The sequence below is a fragment of the Mastigoproctus giganteus genome, chromosome 13 (genome assembly GCF_048544385.1).
Source record: "Mastigoproctus giganteus isolate SK-2022 chromosome 13, ASM4854438v1, whole genome shotgun sequence".
NCBI lineage: Eukaryota > Metazoa > Arthropoda > Arachnida > Uropygi > Thelyphonidae > Mastigoproctus > Mastigoproctus giganteus.
In genome coordinates, this window is record NC_143587.1 from 84,768,111 (window position 1) to 84,784,972 (window position 16,862).

General features: G+C 35.9%; 1 protein-coding gene across 1 annotated transcript in view; it reads left to right on the forward strand.

Moving 5' to 3' along the window:
* Positions 1-16,862, forward strand: part of LOC150076228 (uncharacterized) — a 744,224-nt gene that overhangs the window by 534,832 nt on the left and 192,530 nt on the right. The window contains exon 29 of the mRNA XM_090387291.1: positions 9,478-9,525. Within this exon, the coding sequence (XP_090243417.1) occupies positions 9,478-9,525 (48 nt within the window). The remainder of the gene's footprint in view (positions 1-9,477; positions 9,526-16,862) is intronic.

Consider the following 16,862-nt stretch of genomic DNA (forward strand, 5'->3'; position numbering starts at 1 on the left):
TTTTTTAAATTCTGCACATTTTTGCCTAGTTTTGTTAACGAATTAGCATCAGGTGTGGTAGTCTGTCACAAAATAGGAACACTAGATAACAGCATTGATCTGTTATTATATTGTTATTTGGTTTTTAGGAGCATTAGCAACTAAGGCCATATTGCCCCGGGGATATGCGGCGGTCATTCCCTGACCTTTCCGCATCCTCTGTATTTGGTGGTCATGGGCTCAAACCCTAGTCTAATCAAGAGGCGTGTGCTATGCACTGCTGCTCCTGCCCACCCGGCTACGGAGGCACCGCATTGATCTTTAACTTGCAATGATTTCATTGTACAGCTAATAACAATGTGTTTCTGTAAGATGCCAAATAAAATTTAGTGTAAAATTTCAGAAGACTTATACACACACAAGTATTATAAGTATATTGTAAAATCTGGAAAAAGTAACATGTTTTCTTTGTATACTGTATGTTAGATGTTATTTTTCAATTTCAAGTGGCAAGAAACTCAAAGTAATCAGACATTTTCAAACAAATAAGCATAAGAAAAATGTGCAATGCATGAAAATAAATGGAGAAATAAATGTAGCATTTCAAAGTGATGATAATATTGTCGATACATGCTTAAATGTTTTGCATTGTTTGTCATGGAACATAATCATCCTCTAAGTTGTGTAATTGTGCAAGCATGCTGTTTAGAAATACGTTTCCCCAATAGTGAAAACACAAAAATAAATAAATAAATAAATATGGTTGTGGAAGATCAAAAACAAGCAAGCATTTTTAGTGAAATTACATAGATAAGGAAAGAAGAGGTAATGATGGCTCTGAAAAATGTACCATTTTAATTTGCTACAAGTAACATAATCAAAGTGATTACAAGCTGTTATCACATTGTGGACACCTTTCATAATAAAAAAAAAAATGTCAAAATTAAAAGCAGCCTACTCTCCTTTTTAATTGGAAGGTGACTCTATAGGGTATGACTGAAGAATCGCTTTCGATTCATGCATTCTTCTGAACAACCTGAAAGAGAGAATCTGCCTTTTGATTTTACCCTTTCTGTCTCACCTTCATAACTTTTTTTTCTCCATTTTGTTTTCACAAAAAATAATAAAGCAATGAATTTTTAAAGGAAAAAATTCCTTTAAAAAACTGGCTTGCACTTAATGTTGATAATGCTCCTATTATGGTAAGTCTGAAAAGTTGGAGTAGCAAGGATATTAAAAGAGCACAGCAATTAAAATTAATCACTTTTCTATCACATGACCATGTTGCTGAAACTACAGCAAGTATTATGCTTACAAGGGTCTTGATATTAATTAATTTTCTCATAATAGAAAAGTGATTAATTTTAATTTAACTTAGCTGCAATTGACCATGTATGTTTCTTTTCTTATTTTTGAAGTGTTTAAAAAGGAAGATTGAATGCTTATGGTAATAGACTGTCCTTGTAATCTGGTTAATATTTGCACTGAAAAGTAGGATTGCATACATTATTCTAAAAGTGGATGAATATTTTCTGGAAATTTACTGCTATCTAGAAATAAGTGCTAAAAGGAAAACTAGATTTGAAGTTTCAACTAAGGCATGCCACTGAAGTAAAAAAGATTTTGAAGCTTGTGTGTACATGTTGGCTGTCTTTGGTTAAATGTTTAACCAGACTGGTAGAGCATTGGCCCCCCTCTGACAATTCCTGTTCTTATTATGGTTCACCGGACCATAATAAGACCTCCTAATAGGTGGTGATGAGAAATTGTTGGATAAGTTCACAGTTTTTTCAGTTATGTTGAATCTGAACTCTGTTTTAAGAGGCTGGAAGTGATGAGAAAGCCATATAAACTCTTCACAGAGTTTATCAAATTGAAAAATACATCAAACAATCACTAGTGAGTGACACTGATTTAAATTTCAAAGAAGTTTTGAAAAAAGACAAATTAATGAATTTCTTGAGAAAAAAAGCTTCACATGATTGCTGGAAGCAGTCCTAAACAGGCTGAGCAAGCTGATAACTCTGGGCATATTATCTTCAGTCATGCAGAAAGTCTATTCATATTCTCTATTAGCAGTTTGCTTGTCTTAAATGTTATACCAGTGTTGGAAAATCCAAACAAACTCTTCAATCCAATGTCCTTTATATCCATGTCCAGTAGAATGATTCTGACTTAATCATAATAATTTTTGCTGCCTATGACTAAGGTGTGACCAGATTTATGTTTGTTTTATTGTTTACCAGTAAACAATGTTTATAAACAGTCTAATGGCTGTATTTTAATATAAAGTATGGATACTGTCCATTTATTTGAATAATTTTAAGCTTCATTTTTGGTTTATTATGCATGTGATTGATAATTGGCTCAGTTTTTTTATCATTTCTGCTGTGTGTTTATATACAAGGCTAGTACAACCTCTCACCGAGTGCTTATATTCTTTTTGTTTGCTTTACAATTGGTGCATTGCAGTGGATCTTACTTTTTAGGACATTCCTCGAATATTAGTATTAGCAATGGCCACATGGTGTAAGGAAGCCTATGGCTTATGCTGCACCAGCCAAAAATAAATAAATAAAATAAAATAATAGAAGAAAATTTTTAAAAAATAATAATTAATAAGAGAAAAGGAAATAGACTTACATGTTTCTTTCCTCCTGTAGGTAATTATCCAGCTGACCTTTGAATTCCCCCAAACTGTTAGCCTCTGCCACCCATGTAGGTAACTTATTCCAGTAATTTATAACTTGCTGGCTAAAATAAAACTTCCTACAATCCAGTTTAAACATCTCCCCCGTAACTTCAAATTATGTCCCCTAGTTCTAGAATCATTTATAACCATGAAAATTTTGACCACATTCATTTTACTTATGCCTCATCATGCCCTCTATCCCTTCATCGATGTCTTTTATGAAAATCAAAAACAAAAGTGGTCCTAAGTGGCCTTAAACACTTCAATCAAGTCTCCTCTAAGGTGCCTAGTCTCCAAGCTCTGCAACTCACATATTCAAAGTCTTTCCTCATATGGACACCCTTTTATTGATCTCACCAGGTAAGTTACCCGTCTTTGGACCCTTTCAAGAAGCACAATGTTTTTCTTTAGGTGCAGTCTCCATACTTGAGTCTAACCAAATGTAATCTAACAATAGCCTTATATAATAGGATTATGACATCCTTATCTCTACTAGCAACTTTTGGATAAATCTGGTCTTGGCGCATTATAGCCTTAGTAGCTAATGCGCCAATAAAACCAAAACCAAACCAATTTGGATAAATCGAACAGTTGTTGATTTCAGGTGGTTTCAAGGAAGGTCCATGGTGTTCGATAGGACACCATGGGCCTTCCTTGACACTTGTCTATAATGCTAGGAGAACTTCATGTCTGACTGTATCGTAACACCCAAATCCCTTTCCTCCACTACTGGCTTTAGTTCAACTCCACAGTGTATAAGTTATTTTGAGGTTACTGTTCCTCAGGTGTAACACCTTACGCTTTGCTGGATTAAAGCATAGCTGGCATTTTTCTTACCATCCCTGAAGTCTATCTAGGTCACTCTGAAGAAGCTCTGCTTGGCAGTGATCATTAACTACTCTACCAATCTTTACATCATCTGCAAATTTAGACATCATTCCCCCTACTTCTGAAGTTAAACTGACCAGTCGGTGATTTCTGACTTCACTCTTAGAACCCCCCCCCCCCTTATGTATTGGAGACATGTTGGCACTTTTTCAATCCAACGGAATCACTACCAATTCCTGTGATGCTCTCATAATTAGCCTCAGTGGTTCAGTGCACTCACTTACCACCTCCCTTAAGGTTATAGGGTCTATGCCATCAACCCCAGGAGCCTTACTGGCCTGTAGGCTCAAAAGTTTTTTCATTAAATAAACATGTGAAATTTCAACATGATTAATTACACATTTTTCAACTTCACACCCATAATTTCTCATTTGTCTGGTTTCATTCATATTTGTCTGGTTTTGGTATAGTGTCCACAAGCTGGATTTATTTTGGAGAAACTGCCTTACAGGTATAACCAAAGCAAAACAAAATAAATAAATATTAATTTTTAAGATTTAAAAACTGGGATTACATCCGTCCGTCAGTGTGATGTGCACCCAAAAAAAAAATACATCTGGTTGGTCAGGATATCCTCTTTGTCCTTGGAAAGGTATCCAGAATCCAGTTGGAAAGGTCTCTTTTCCTGAGGAAGTGATGAAATAGACTTTAATCTCATTATCAGGCTCCTCCTCCTTGCCAGTATGCTATGCTTGTATACTTTAATGACATACAGGTCATTAAGCAGTTCATATTTGGCCATGATTTTATTCACATCATAATAATGGATGGGCCTTTGTTGTGTGGAGACTTTACTCTCATTCCCATTTGTCCAGTCTTGCCACGGTCCTTTTATTTTTTCTGTCTTTTGTTGTATCTGTCTTCTTCAAGAATTATCTCTGAGCTTGGATTTAAAATGCTCAATCACTTTATACAGCTTCCCTGGATCCTTCAGAATCAGTAGTAGTTTGGTATCTGTAGTATCTTTAGTTTCATTAGTACATCCACATGTTTGCACATGTAGCACTTAATTTTTTCCTTTGGGTTTAAGATACTTACCTGCAGTGCTTCTTTCTTGGCTTTTAACTTCTAATTTTAGATAATTATGTTGAGGAAGATCTCTTCCAGCTGCATGTAGTACATGTGTGAATTACCTTTACATAGCTGCCAACACCTGATTCACAGTAGAGAATGTCTTTTTTGCCTTTCTGTCTCACTGTCATAACATCATCAGTAACATAGAAGTTTTTAAATTCTGTGAATTTCTTTTAATTTTTGCTAATGAATGGAGAATCTGTGTTACTAATCTACGTAACTTCACTATAAGTGAAATTTTCAAGAAGCTGGCATACTAAAACAGTTTCAGTACATTACTACCTACATTGTACCATTGAGGTGATTTATATACTGATATGAGTCAGTGAAGTGTTGCAACTTCAAACATTTAATACAATTATTATAGAAGTTGTATGACTTTATGAAAAAAATTGGAAAATGGTGGACTTAGTTTGACAGCCAACTGATTTTCTCACATGAAGACCAAAACATATTTCCTTACAGCAGTTAAAAGTCTGCTAGCTTCTAACAGAATTATAGCAAGCAACAGAATGATAGCAAATTGCCACCTGAATTTTCTGAAGCTTTAAGTTAAAAATATTATTTAACACTAACTTGAATATAATTGTATATGGGGAATCAATTTATCATCCAATAGCACTATTCAGAGAAAAAGTTTTTTTCAATACTATTCAGTATCATTGAAGATAAAATAATAGTTAGATATTTTGTAATATTAGTTCTGTCATTTCTTCTTCCATAATAATGAAAGAAGAAAGAATTTATCTACAGTGGTCCTTGGTTGGGGAACTGATGAGTGCACAAGGGAGTAGATGGAGAAAACTTTAGATTTGGAGACCATTTTGGTTGTGCTCTGTTCGCTGCTTGGCTTAGTGAGCTTGCCTGTTATATGATTGATTGTTTGATTATTTTATTGTATGATTGTTTGCCATTGCCATTCTCTGATCAGGAGGATTGTTTATTCCAGCTAGTGGCAGATCTGAGGTTGCTAAACCCAGATCTGCCATAGCAAAAATACTTAACCATCATTCATCATACCTATCAGATATTTCATCCTCTACTGGCTTAATGCAAAGATAACTCCACCACTCACTTTATCTACAACTTCATGTTTGTTGAGAGCTAAAGACTATCATTCTACAAGGTGTGGCTATTAAATAATGAGAATAGTGCAATAAAATAAATATAATGAAATATTTCATACCTTATAGGTTATCACCTTCAAAATAATTAACTTGAGCTTACACACACGTTCCCTATGTTTCTTCCAAGCACAGAAACATTTCTGGAAAGTATTCTTCTTCTGTAAGCCCTTTTAACACTTTGGCTTTGTTTTGCTAAATATCTTCAATGGACTGAAAATGGATCCACTTAAGTGCACTTTTCAATTTAGGGAAAATAGAAAAGTCACAGGGGGCTAGGTCTGGTGAGTAGGGGCATGTTCACTTACAAGATTTTTTTTTTTTTTGCCAGAAACTGGGAAAGAGAGCACATTGAGTGCCTGAGCTTCTAACCATCCTTCCACAATTCAGGTCTCTTCCTCCGAATTTTTTCACACAGCCTTGTCAGAACTTCAATGTAGTATGTTTGATAGACAGTTGGATTTAGTAGGACATATTCAGCCATAATAATTCCTGTAAAACAAGAATTTGATTTTGACATTCTTACTTGTTTTGGTCTGAGGGATTATTTTGTCTTCCATTGCATTTTCTCTCTTTTAGTTTCTGGGTCATACTGGAACAGCCAACTTTCATCACAAGTAATTGCAGTACTAAGAAAGTTTGGATCTTCTTAATTTTTTTTTTTCAAAACACCTTCACAAAACTTGGCATCTTCTCATTCTTTGATCTTCATTCAGAATTTTTCATCTGACATTCATTTGATGGAAGACCACAGGAAGCATTAAATGGAATGTGCTGGAAATGGTAGGAGGTGGTTTACAATATATCAGTTAGAAGAAAAGTAGGATGCTTTATCTTTAGCTGAGAGGTGGCAATGGAACCATCTGGTTTTGACAGAGATGAGACTAGAGATGGGCAAAAGTTGCAGCCAACTTTGGCAAGAGACCAGAATGCTCAATTACCATTTGGACAAGGTGCAAGTTTTCTACTCTTAGCAAAGAAAATCTGTTGTAAATGTAATTTGGATTGATCAATAATTCTTCAAAATCATTACATGCTTTGGTATAGGTAGAAAATGAACCTGGAGATTTGGGTGTAAGCTAATTACGATATGCAACATTCTTATCTTAAACAGCCTTAGCACATTTATTGGAAAACTGAGGTTTAGATAGAGGATGAGATTTTAAGGTGGAGTGTGGAATAAAGGATTTCATCCCTACAAGATTAATTTCACTGACATGATTGGAGCAAATTTTGAAAACAGATGATATTGAGCATAATCCAAACAAGGAAAAGAAGAAAAGAAATCTTGCAGATCATACCAGTTTGCATTCTTGTAATTCCAATTTTGTAATTCCAAGCACATTACAAATATTGCTTCCTCTGCATCTAAAAAACTTGGTTTTCTCTTTCGCTCACGCCGTTATTTTTCTTCCAAACAGCTGTTCACTTTGTACAAATCGCAAATCCGTCCTACCATGGAATATTGTTCCACCAAAATATCTTCTCAACCTCCAACCCAAGAACATTACTAAGTACTATAGGTTCTAATACATCTCATTTTGGGGGTTTCATAAAAAAAAAAAAAAAGAAAGAAAGCAAGCTTATATAGCTTGCTTTCTTTTCATCAGCCAAAGAAGAAGAAAAAAAAAATCTTCCCATTTCACCCATCCGGTGACTCTAAATGTATGTCTAGTTCAGCCTTAAATTTATTTAAGCCATCAACTTCTGCACATATATTCTACAACTGACTTTCCTCAATTTGAAGCTATATCCCCTCAGGTACTTAGTCTGAGCAATCGGAAGTATCCCATCAGCATTGAGCCTGCTCAAACCATTCAATATACACCTCGATCAGATCACCTCGTAGGTGCAATGTGCAGAACTTAAGCCTTTCTTCATAAGCACACATGGCGCCTCCGTAGCCAGGTGGGAAGGAGCAGCAGTGCGTAGCACACGCTTCTTGATTAGACCGGGGTTCGAGCCCGTCACCACCAAATAGAGAGGATGCGGAAAGGTCAGGGAATGACCACCGCATATCCCGGAGCAATATGGCCTTAGTTGCTAATGCTCCTAAAAAAAAAAAAATCATAAGCACACCCCTTTGTTCCTCTCACCAATCTTGTTGCCAAAAAGCCATATGATGCAAGAAAGCAAGCTTATCAGCATCAGCCAAAAAAAAAAAAAAAACTCTTCGCATTCACCCATCCACTCGCTCCAAATGTTTGTCTAGTTCTGCATTGAATCTGTTTAAGCTATCAACTTCTACAATGACACATGGAAGTTTGTTCCATCAATCAACCACTCGCTGGTTAAAGGCAAACTTCTGCACATATATCCTACAACTGTCTTTCCTCAATTTGAATTTATGCCCTCTCGGGCTATTATTCTGAGCAAGAGGAAGAATCCCATCAGCATTGAGCATGCTAAAGGATTCATGCTTGGCTTGCCAACGTAGTAACAGCAGCTATTAATAATGTTCATTAATAACTACTAACACATTAGAAATAACTGTAAAAAGAAATAAGGTAAAAACAGAGTACAAAATTACTTCTTTAAAACATATTTATTTCACCTCTTAACAACTGTTTGATTAAGGTATTTTGATTAATAATGCTCATTATATTTGTATTATTAATTATATCATTAGATTAATAATGCTCAGTGTTTTATAAAATATTTAGCCTCCTTGTCTATTAGCATTTATTGCATAAAATGATTCTCTAATTTTAAAATGAAATCTTTGTCATTATTAAAAAAGATAAAAAGGTACACAGTGATCCTATATAATTTTGTACCCTCATTCAAATGGACGCTTCCAAGTGTAAATAGGTGAAAAATTCACAACCCAGAAATATATAAAAGATGCCCACAGTGTTAAAAAGTATTTTTAATTTATTTAAAGAAATTCAAAGAAATAATAAGAGCACACAAATAGGATAACCATATGTATTACATCTGTTTTGTTTATTATGTTCTGTAAGTAATAAATCTTTTTGGTTTTTCTTTTTTCTTTTTTCCAAATGTAGTCTGTTTCATATTTCTGCAGTGCAGAGTCAAAAAGTTTTTGAAATTATGGAAAATCCTCCATAAAGTCCATAAAGATTACTAATTGAGATCATCTGCCTAACAAGGAGCCAGTAATTCTGAAACTGGTCACAACAGTGCCTTTGACTTTTTAATTCTTGTACAACCATGGAGCTAGCACAAGCATCTTCAGGCATGAGTAGTCCATGTGTTGTTCACAGGTACATTCCCATTCAACAAAGACAGGTTTATATCTGAATGAGTTTTATTTGGTACAGCTGTTTTACTTATTCCTCAAAAATATGCTAAATTTTGAATAATATGAAATAAACATTAAGTTCTGCACCTGGCTAGTATGTGCTCAGGCATGCTTATTGTCACAGACCCATTTCATTAATTAAAAAAAAAGAAGTATACTGAGTGGGTTGGATGCTTCAAGGCAGGATTAGATAATTCAGAGGATAATCTTCATGTTTCTACAACCAGGATAATCCTGAAGTGACAGTAGTAGATCTCATCAGAAAAAGTACATATGTAAGGTAACAAAAGAAGCATTCATCAAAGAGGTAAGTTGTTAATAAAGTTTGATAGCTATATAATGGAGGCTGGAAACTTTTTGACTCTATTTAGTGCCATATTTCTTATTTATCAAGAAATATGCTAATGTATGAAATGAGTTATCTGAATAAAGTTTATTATTCACTTAATTTTTAGAAAGAAATGAAAACTTTGCTGAAAGATAATGAAAATTCAGAAGCAAAGGTAGGGCTTGCATCAGAAAATCCATAATGTTTAATATATATTTTTGTTAAAGTATGTAATAATAAACAGTTTCCCTGAGTAATTAATTATATTGCATTTATTCATAAGTTTCATAAGACATGTTTGTGAAATACCATCATTAAACAGTCAGTCCAGGGGATGGGGGTGAGGGGAATGCTTGCGTTATTTATGGTCCCAAGGTGCCAAGTATTTCAAGCAAGCAAGAAAATTCAGTGATATAGGATTTTTTCCTTTCCAGATAAATTATACAATTCGATACTTGATATTAACCTCTATATTGCCTTATGAAAAGTAGTAAGAAAGGAAAGTTACCTTTCTTTCCCTAATCATGACTTAAACAAGTAATTTCTTTTGTGGGTTATTTCCATTAGGAGATAACAAATTGATACAGTATTACATTGCAATTATTACCTTTGTTAGTATTACATTCTCTAATCTCTGTCAGCCCCTTGATTGGTCAGAGAAATAGATTAGCTCACCTCTAAATGCTCTCTTGTAGTTAAACAAAGTGTAGCAATAAAGTTCCCAGACTGGTGCTGTTACAGTCATTGTGTCCAATGAGTTTTAAAATAAATAAGTGGTATGTTGTAGTTCAAACTTCCTCCAACATATGGTGGTACAGAGATTATCCAGTAGGCTGACAGGTTGCAAGTAACAACCAGTTTCATTAGTAGTATTAATGTTCTATGTCACAATTTTGCAGTGGAGCAATGAATGAATATCAGATTTTGCTTTAAACTGGGAAAATCTGAAATTGACATGTATAAAATGTTAACTTTTTATGGTGATGAAACATTGTCATACCAGTGTGTTTGAATGGTATAAGCAGTTCAAAGAGGGATATGAGTTGCAAAAGTTCATGAAGTTGTGGCAAGAGATTATTGTTTGATCCTCAGAATAATGGGTGATAAGTTGGATATAAATAAGGAGACAATTCATCAAATTCTGCATGAAGATTTAGGGAAAAAGGAAGGTCTGTTCAAAATTTCTGCTGCACAGTCTCACAAATGAGCAGAAGCAATGAAGAGTGTCATTGTGCAAAGAATTCATCCATGCTTGCCAAAACAGTTCTAATTTCCTTACCTGTATTGTTGCTGGAGATGAGTTAAGCATTTCAGTATGACCAAGAGATGAAGCATCAGAGAATGCAGTAGACTTCAAAATCATCCCCAATGCCCAATGGAAGTCCCAGATCAAGGCAATGCTGATCGTGATTTTCAACACACGGGATATGATTCTCAAGGAATTGGAACCTGGGGGGGGGGGAGGAGAGAGAGAGAGAGAGAGAGAGAGAGAGAATTAATGCTGTGTTCTACATGATGCTTCAAAGACTACTGAGGTGCACTTCCCTGAGACTGCAATTTCAAGAGAAAGGCAGCTGGTTCCTGTTGCACAAAAATGCTCCTTCCCATTCCACTCTTGTTGTGAAGACATTTCTTATGACACATGCCATTGTATTAGATCAACCATCCACCCTATGCTTCTGATCTAGTGCCAACAGACTTCTTCCTCTCTCCCAAGATCAAAACTGCCCTCAAAGGAAGGAGGTTTCAGGATGTTGAGGACATAAAGAAAAATGACACCTTCTCAGACCCTTTTCAGAAACTTTTAGAACAGTGTAATGAGTGTAATCTATCAGGTGGTGATTACTTTGAATAAAAATAAAACCATTTTTGAGCTCCTTCACTTTGTGTTATTGTTATTTCATCAGTCTGGGAACTTTGTTGCCACATCTCATACATAGATTTTAATCCTTACCTCCTAGCCCCCAAAAAATAAAAAAAAAAACACAAAAAAAAAGAAAAACAGTGGGAGAAAAAAAAAAGAATTTTTTTTATAAATTTATATTCTGTTGCCAAATAGATTGCATCCATATTACCTGTATATCTTATCCATATTTCTGCTTATCATCCTGTCTATATATTTTCTTATATATATGTATAATATATAGCTTTGACTTTTGTTTTGATAAAATCCCTTTCAATTAATTTAAAATTTTTTTACATTAAAAATGTGGGACCATTCATAAGCATGTTCTGCTAAATCTGATTTATTAAAATTTCCCTTTTCCACATGTTTACAACATTTGGAGATTATTGTTTCAAATAACAGGACCTATTATTGTTTCAAACAACAGGACCTATTATTGTTTCAAATAATAGGACATACATTTTCCTTGCACTTGCACCTATTTTTGTATACAAGTTTCCTTCTCCTAGTTGGGGGAATGGTGTTACTTAATATTACACATTTTATTTGTTGATTTAAATACCAATGTAATAATTATCATTTTAGTTTATTCCAAAGTCTTCTTTTGACAGAGAAGCTTTACTAAAACCATTCATTTATGGAAAAGAACTAAAACTACAATTTAAAACCCCATTGAATGATATAGCTGAGTGGTCAGGACTGGGAGTGCAGTAGCGCACACACTTCTTGAATAGACCGAGGTTCAAGCCCCTGACTGCAAAATACAGTCGATCTGCCAATGCGCACTGGACCAGCGTGGCAGATTATGGTCCATTTCCCTCAACATGAATCATTGAGAAGGTGTCCATCCTGCAGGGGATTGATAATTGTTGCAGTTTACATTTTTATTCATTTGTAAAAGGCATGCCAGTGAGCTAGTATAACCATACTTTCCACATTATCAAATACACAAACAGTGTGATCCCACTGTGCCAATATTTATGATAACTACAAAAGTATGGAATTATGTCATTATGACTTTTCTCATTAGAAATTACTTGACTTTACACCAATGTTAATGTTCCTTTTGCAATTAGATGTTTGAACAGATTGCTCCAGTCCAATTTGCAGCTTCACACATGGATAAAAACCCCGCCAACTACAATAACACTGAACATCAAATTTTGTGTCATATCTTGTTACAGGCATGAAAGTAAGTTTAGTTTATAGATTTCGGGGTGCTAAACATGGAAATAGTGCTTAAAATGACAGATTGGCTCTTGTTTTCGAAAAAAGTAGTTTTTTTTTATATTTAATACACGGTATTTTTTTATTTATATGGTAGTGAGATACAGCTACAAACATGCTTGTATCAAACACAGGACCTTTTCACCATCCAACAATAATCGGCTAACATGGCGGCACTCCATTTGCTTTTGTATATTTGTTCCATCGCTGCAATGTCTTGATGGAAGTGCTCACCATGTTTGTCACTGATGACACCACAGTTTGTCAGGAAGAAATCCAGGTGAGCACAAGAAGTGCATCGTCAATGACGTGTTGCACCCCTGTTTTTCATAAGAAGTAATGAATTATTCCACAAGCTGCCTATAGTTGCCAGCTCTAACATTTTCTAGAAAACTAGTCTAAGTGTTTTGAAAGGCTTTCCATGCTGATATCTCACTATAATTATGGACAGTATGAATGTGTCCTTAGAAACATTCGAACTGTCCCTCTGTGTTCCAGTCTTGGGAATTTCTCTTGCAAGTATGTGAATGCAGGACCATTCACTTCCAAAGCCTTCACAAAATTTTTCATGAGCCACAGTTTGATGTGAAGTGGTGAAAGCAAAACTATTTGGATCTACCAGAGGTTCAAATGTTACATTCTTCATTCCAGGTATTAATGATTTTCTTTGAGGCCAACTCCTCTTCTTGTAGTGCATATCCTTGGAATAAAATGGCCCTTTCATAAAATGTCCCTTTCGATTCACCATTAAATTACCATATATCTACCACTCATACTTCTGATAGTGTACACCTAAGAGGATGTTCTCCATGTTTGCATATGTTTCTTTTTTGTGAACTGCATATGCAAGAGGTATTGAAGGCACCATATTTCCATTGTGTAATAACTTTAGAAGCGTCTATAAATAGTCGCCATTCTTCAGGAATGTGCCTCATGTTCATTGCTGCCATTGGACCATCAGCATCCTTACAAACAGCAAGTTCACCTTCTATTTGATAGAATTTATCATAGACTTTATTTTGATTACGAAATGTTGTTTCTTTCATAGAATGATCTACAAGATTCCACTGTTGTAGCCTCGAGGCCTAAAGCTCTGCCTTATTCTTTGGCAGTTCGGCGTCCCAAGTGAGGTCATTAAGCTCACTTTTTGTGATCTTATGTGGTTCAGAAGGATAAAGATTTGGACAAAAAATGGTGGATCTCTTGACAGAGACTTCACATACTTCATGTATATCAAGTTGATGTTCCTCAGTGTCTTCATCTTCATCAGAGTGTACAGGAAAATGGTCGGGTAGTTCAGGACTAGGCAGTACTTCACCATGAGGCACAGGATGAATTGCAGATGGTATATTTGGTACATTACTGTCCACTTTTTCTTCATCGTCATTCATTTTCTAATAGGAGGCACCACACAGAAGTAACAGTCTATGATATGATTTGTTAGCTCCCTCCATATCATGGCACTGCGAAAGGCATAAAACATCCCTTTCGATTCACCCATGTGTTGAGTTTTACTGAAGGTAGTGCAGCATATGTGCAGAGCCCAGTTCTTGCCCTGATTGCTTACTTCACACAAAAGTACAAGAAGTAAGCCTTTTTTATGGCTTGAGTTAAGGGAGGCTTTCTTGAAGCTAACATGACTTCTCCACATATGTAACAGAGGTCATCCAGACCAGTGCTTCTCAAACTATCTGTGGTGAAGGATCAGTTTCTTTTATTTCCAATCCATCGTGGACCAGTAACGTCCGCAACCAATTTCCAATTCACCTCGAACTGGTAACAAACAGCTTGTAGACCAGTACCGGTCCACGGACCACACTTTGAGTAACACTGATCCAGACTATTCACAATTATGGGGCATATTAATCTTACACAACACAAATACTGTGAAAAAAGTATGAATCTCACAGAGAACGACCATTAACTGAGAACAGATCACCCAGTACCTAGCTGTATTTGAGGATCACTGCAACAGAGTTGAGGATGCATTTGAGGCGACACTTGCCAATCATGTGATAAGAGCATGGTGGTACTGAAACTGCAGCATTGCCTTGTGTTTTGCCAAGCTGTAGGTGATAATGTAGAGTAACTTGCTAATGTGAGACCTCAACTGTAATTTGAAAACTAGAGCCAATTGACAAATTTTAATGTGATTTTTGTATTCAGCTGTATAAAATTAGTCAAGATTGGATATTTTCATTTTTGTAACATTTTACGTGTAGACCAGTGTAATTGATCTGGTTAATATTTTGATAGATGCTAATTATATATCTTTTCAAAATAAAGTTTTTAGGAAGATATGTCTGGATTACTGATGGGATTAAACAAAGTGGCTTAATAACAGAGTTCCGTCTTGCCAAAATAGAAAAGATCCATTTATAATAGAAAAGATCCATTGATATTTATGAATATCATATTTGCAGAAGATACAAACGTAGACAGGGTGGTTAATGACAGTATGTTAATGCATCAAGATCTAGAAAAATTAGGCAGTTAAGCTGGGAAGTGGCAGTTGAAGTCAGGGTAGTGGAAAATGAAAAAGACCTAAGAGTGATTGTGCATATAGATATGAAATTCTCTGAGCTGTACAGACAGGATGCCAGGAAAGCACTTGGGCTTTTGTCAGTGGTATAGATGAATTTTGCCAGTAGGGATAAAGAGACAATTATTTCATTACATAAGGCAATGGTAAAGCCACATCTTGAGTACAGCATACATTTCTGGAAAGGCCTCGTTTTAGAAAAGATGTAAACCTGCTGGAGTAGTAGTAGTAGTGGCATGTGATGCAAGAAAGCAAGTGTATGAGCTTATGCACATCAGCCAAAAAAAAAAAAAAAAAAATCACACCATTCCCTCCAAATGCCTGTCCAGTTCCTCCTTAAATTTATTCAACCTATCAACTTCCACAACGACAGATGGAAATTTGTTCCAGCAATTAACCACTCGCTGGCTAAAGGCAAATTTCCGCACATCTATTCTACATTTGTCTTTTCTTAATTTGAATTTATGCCCCCTTAGGTTCGCAATCTGAACAAGTGTAAGGATTCCGTCAGAATTCAGCGTGCTCAACCCATTCAAGGCCTTATATAGCTCAATCAGATCACCGTGCAGGTGCCTAGTCTCCAGCCACTGCAATTTGCAGAACTTAAGCCTCTCTTGGTAAGAGGATCCCTTCATTCCCCTCACCAATCTTGTTGCCCTTCTCTGTACACGCTCAAGTAAATTTACATCCTTCCTAAAATGAGGCCTCCAGACCTGTACGCAGTACTCAAGGCGTGGCCTGACCATTGCCTTATACAGAGGGACAATCACCTCCTTCTCCCTGCTAGCAAAATTCCTATATATCATTGACAAAACCCCATTACCTGCCCTGGCAGCCTGTCTGCATTGCTCAGAAAACTTCATATCTGACTGCACAATTACTTCCAGGTCTTTTTCATTTTCTATCACCTTAAGTGTAGTACCACACAGTTGGTACGCTTCTCTGGGGTTACTTCTACCCATATGCAGTACTTTGCATTTGTCATGTTTAAACTTCAGTTGCCACTTCTTAGCCCATCTGCCCAAATTATCTAGATCCTGTTGCATTAGCACACTGCCATTACTGTCATTAACAACCCTGCCAACCTTTGTATCATCTGCAAACTTCGACATTAAGCCTGATATACCTTCATCAATATCATTGATAAATATACAAAACAACAGTGGACCTAACACCGAACCCTGTGGGACACCACTAATAACATTAGTCCACGAAGAGAGCACCCATTGATTACCACCCTGTCTTCTCCCACTCAACCATCCTTTTATCCATTGTAGCAACTTACCCTTAATACCATTCAGCTCCAATTTGTACAATAGTCTTCCATGCGCAACAGTGTCAAAAGCTTTCCTGAAATCCAAATATATGATATCAAAATTATTTTTTGCATCCAGTTCCTTTGTAACCACATCATAATATCCTATCAAATTTGTCAGACAAGACTTTCCCTTAACAAAGCTGTGTCTGAATTATTGCTGCAGTCTTGTCTAGATGATCCTGCAATGCATCTTTAACCAGTGACTCCATTATTTTACCTGGAACAGAAGTTAAACTAACTGGTCTGTAATTACTTGTGTCACCCTTCGATTCCCCTTTGTGAATTGGGGATACATTTGCACATCTCCAGTCCATGGGAACCTCCCCTGAGTCCAAGGATGCTCTCATAATTATGGCTAGGGGTTTGCTTAGTTGCTTTGCCGCCTCCTTTAATATAACTGGATAGATCCCATCCACCCCAGGTGCTTTTCTTATGTTTAACTTAAACAATTTCTCCTCCACTTTGCTTTCAGTTATTACAAAATCATTAAGTATCCTGCTACAATTTGATAGCCTTCTG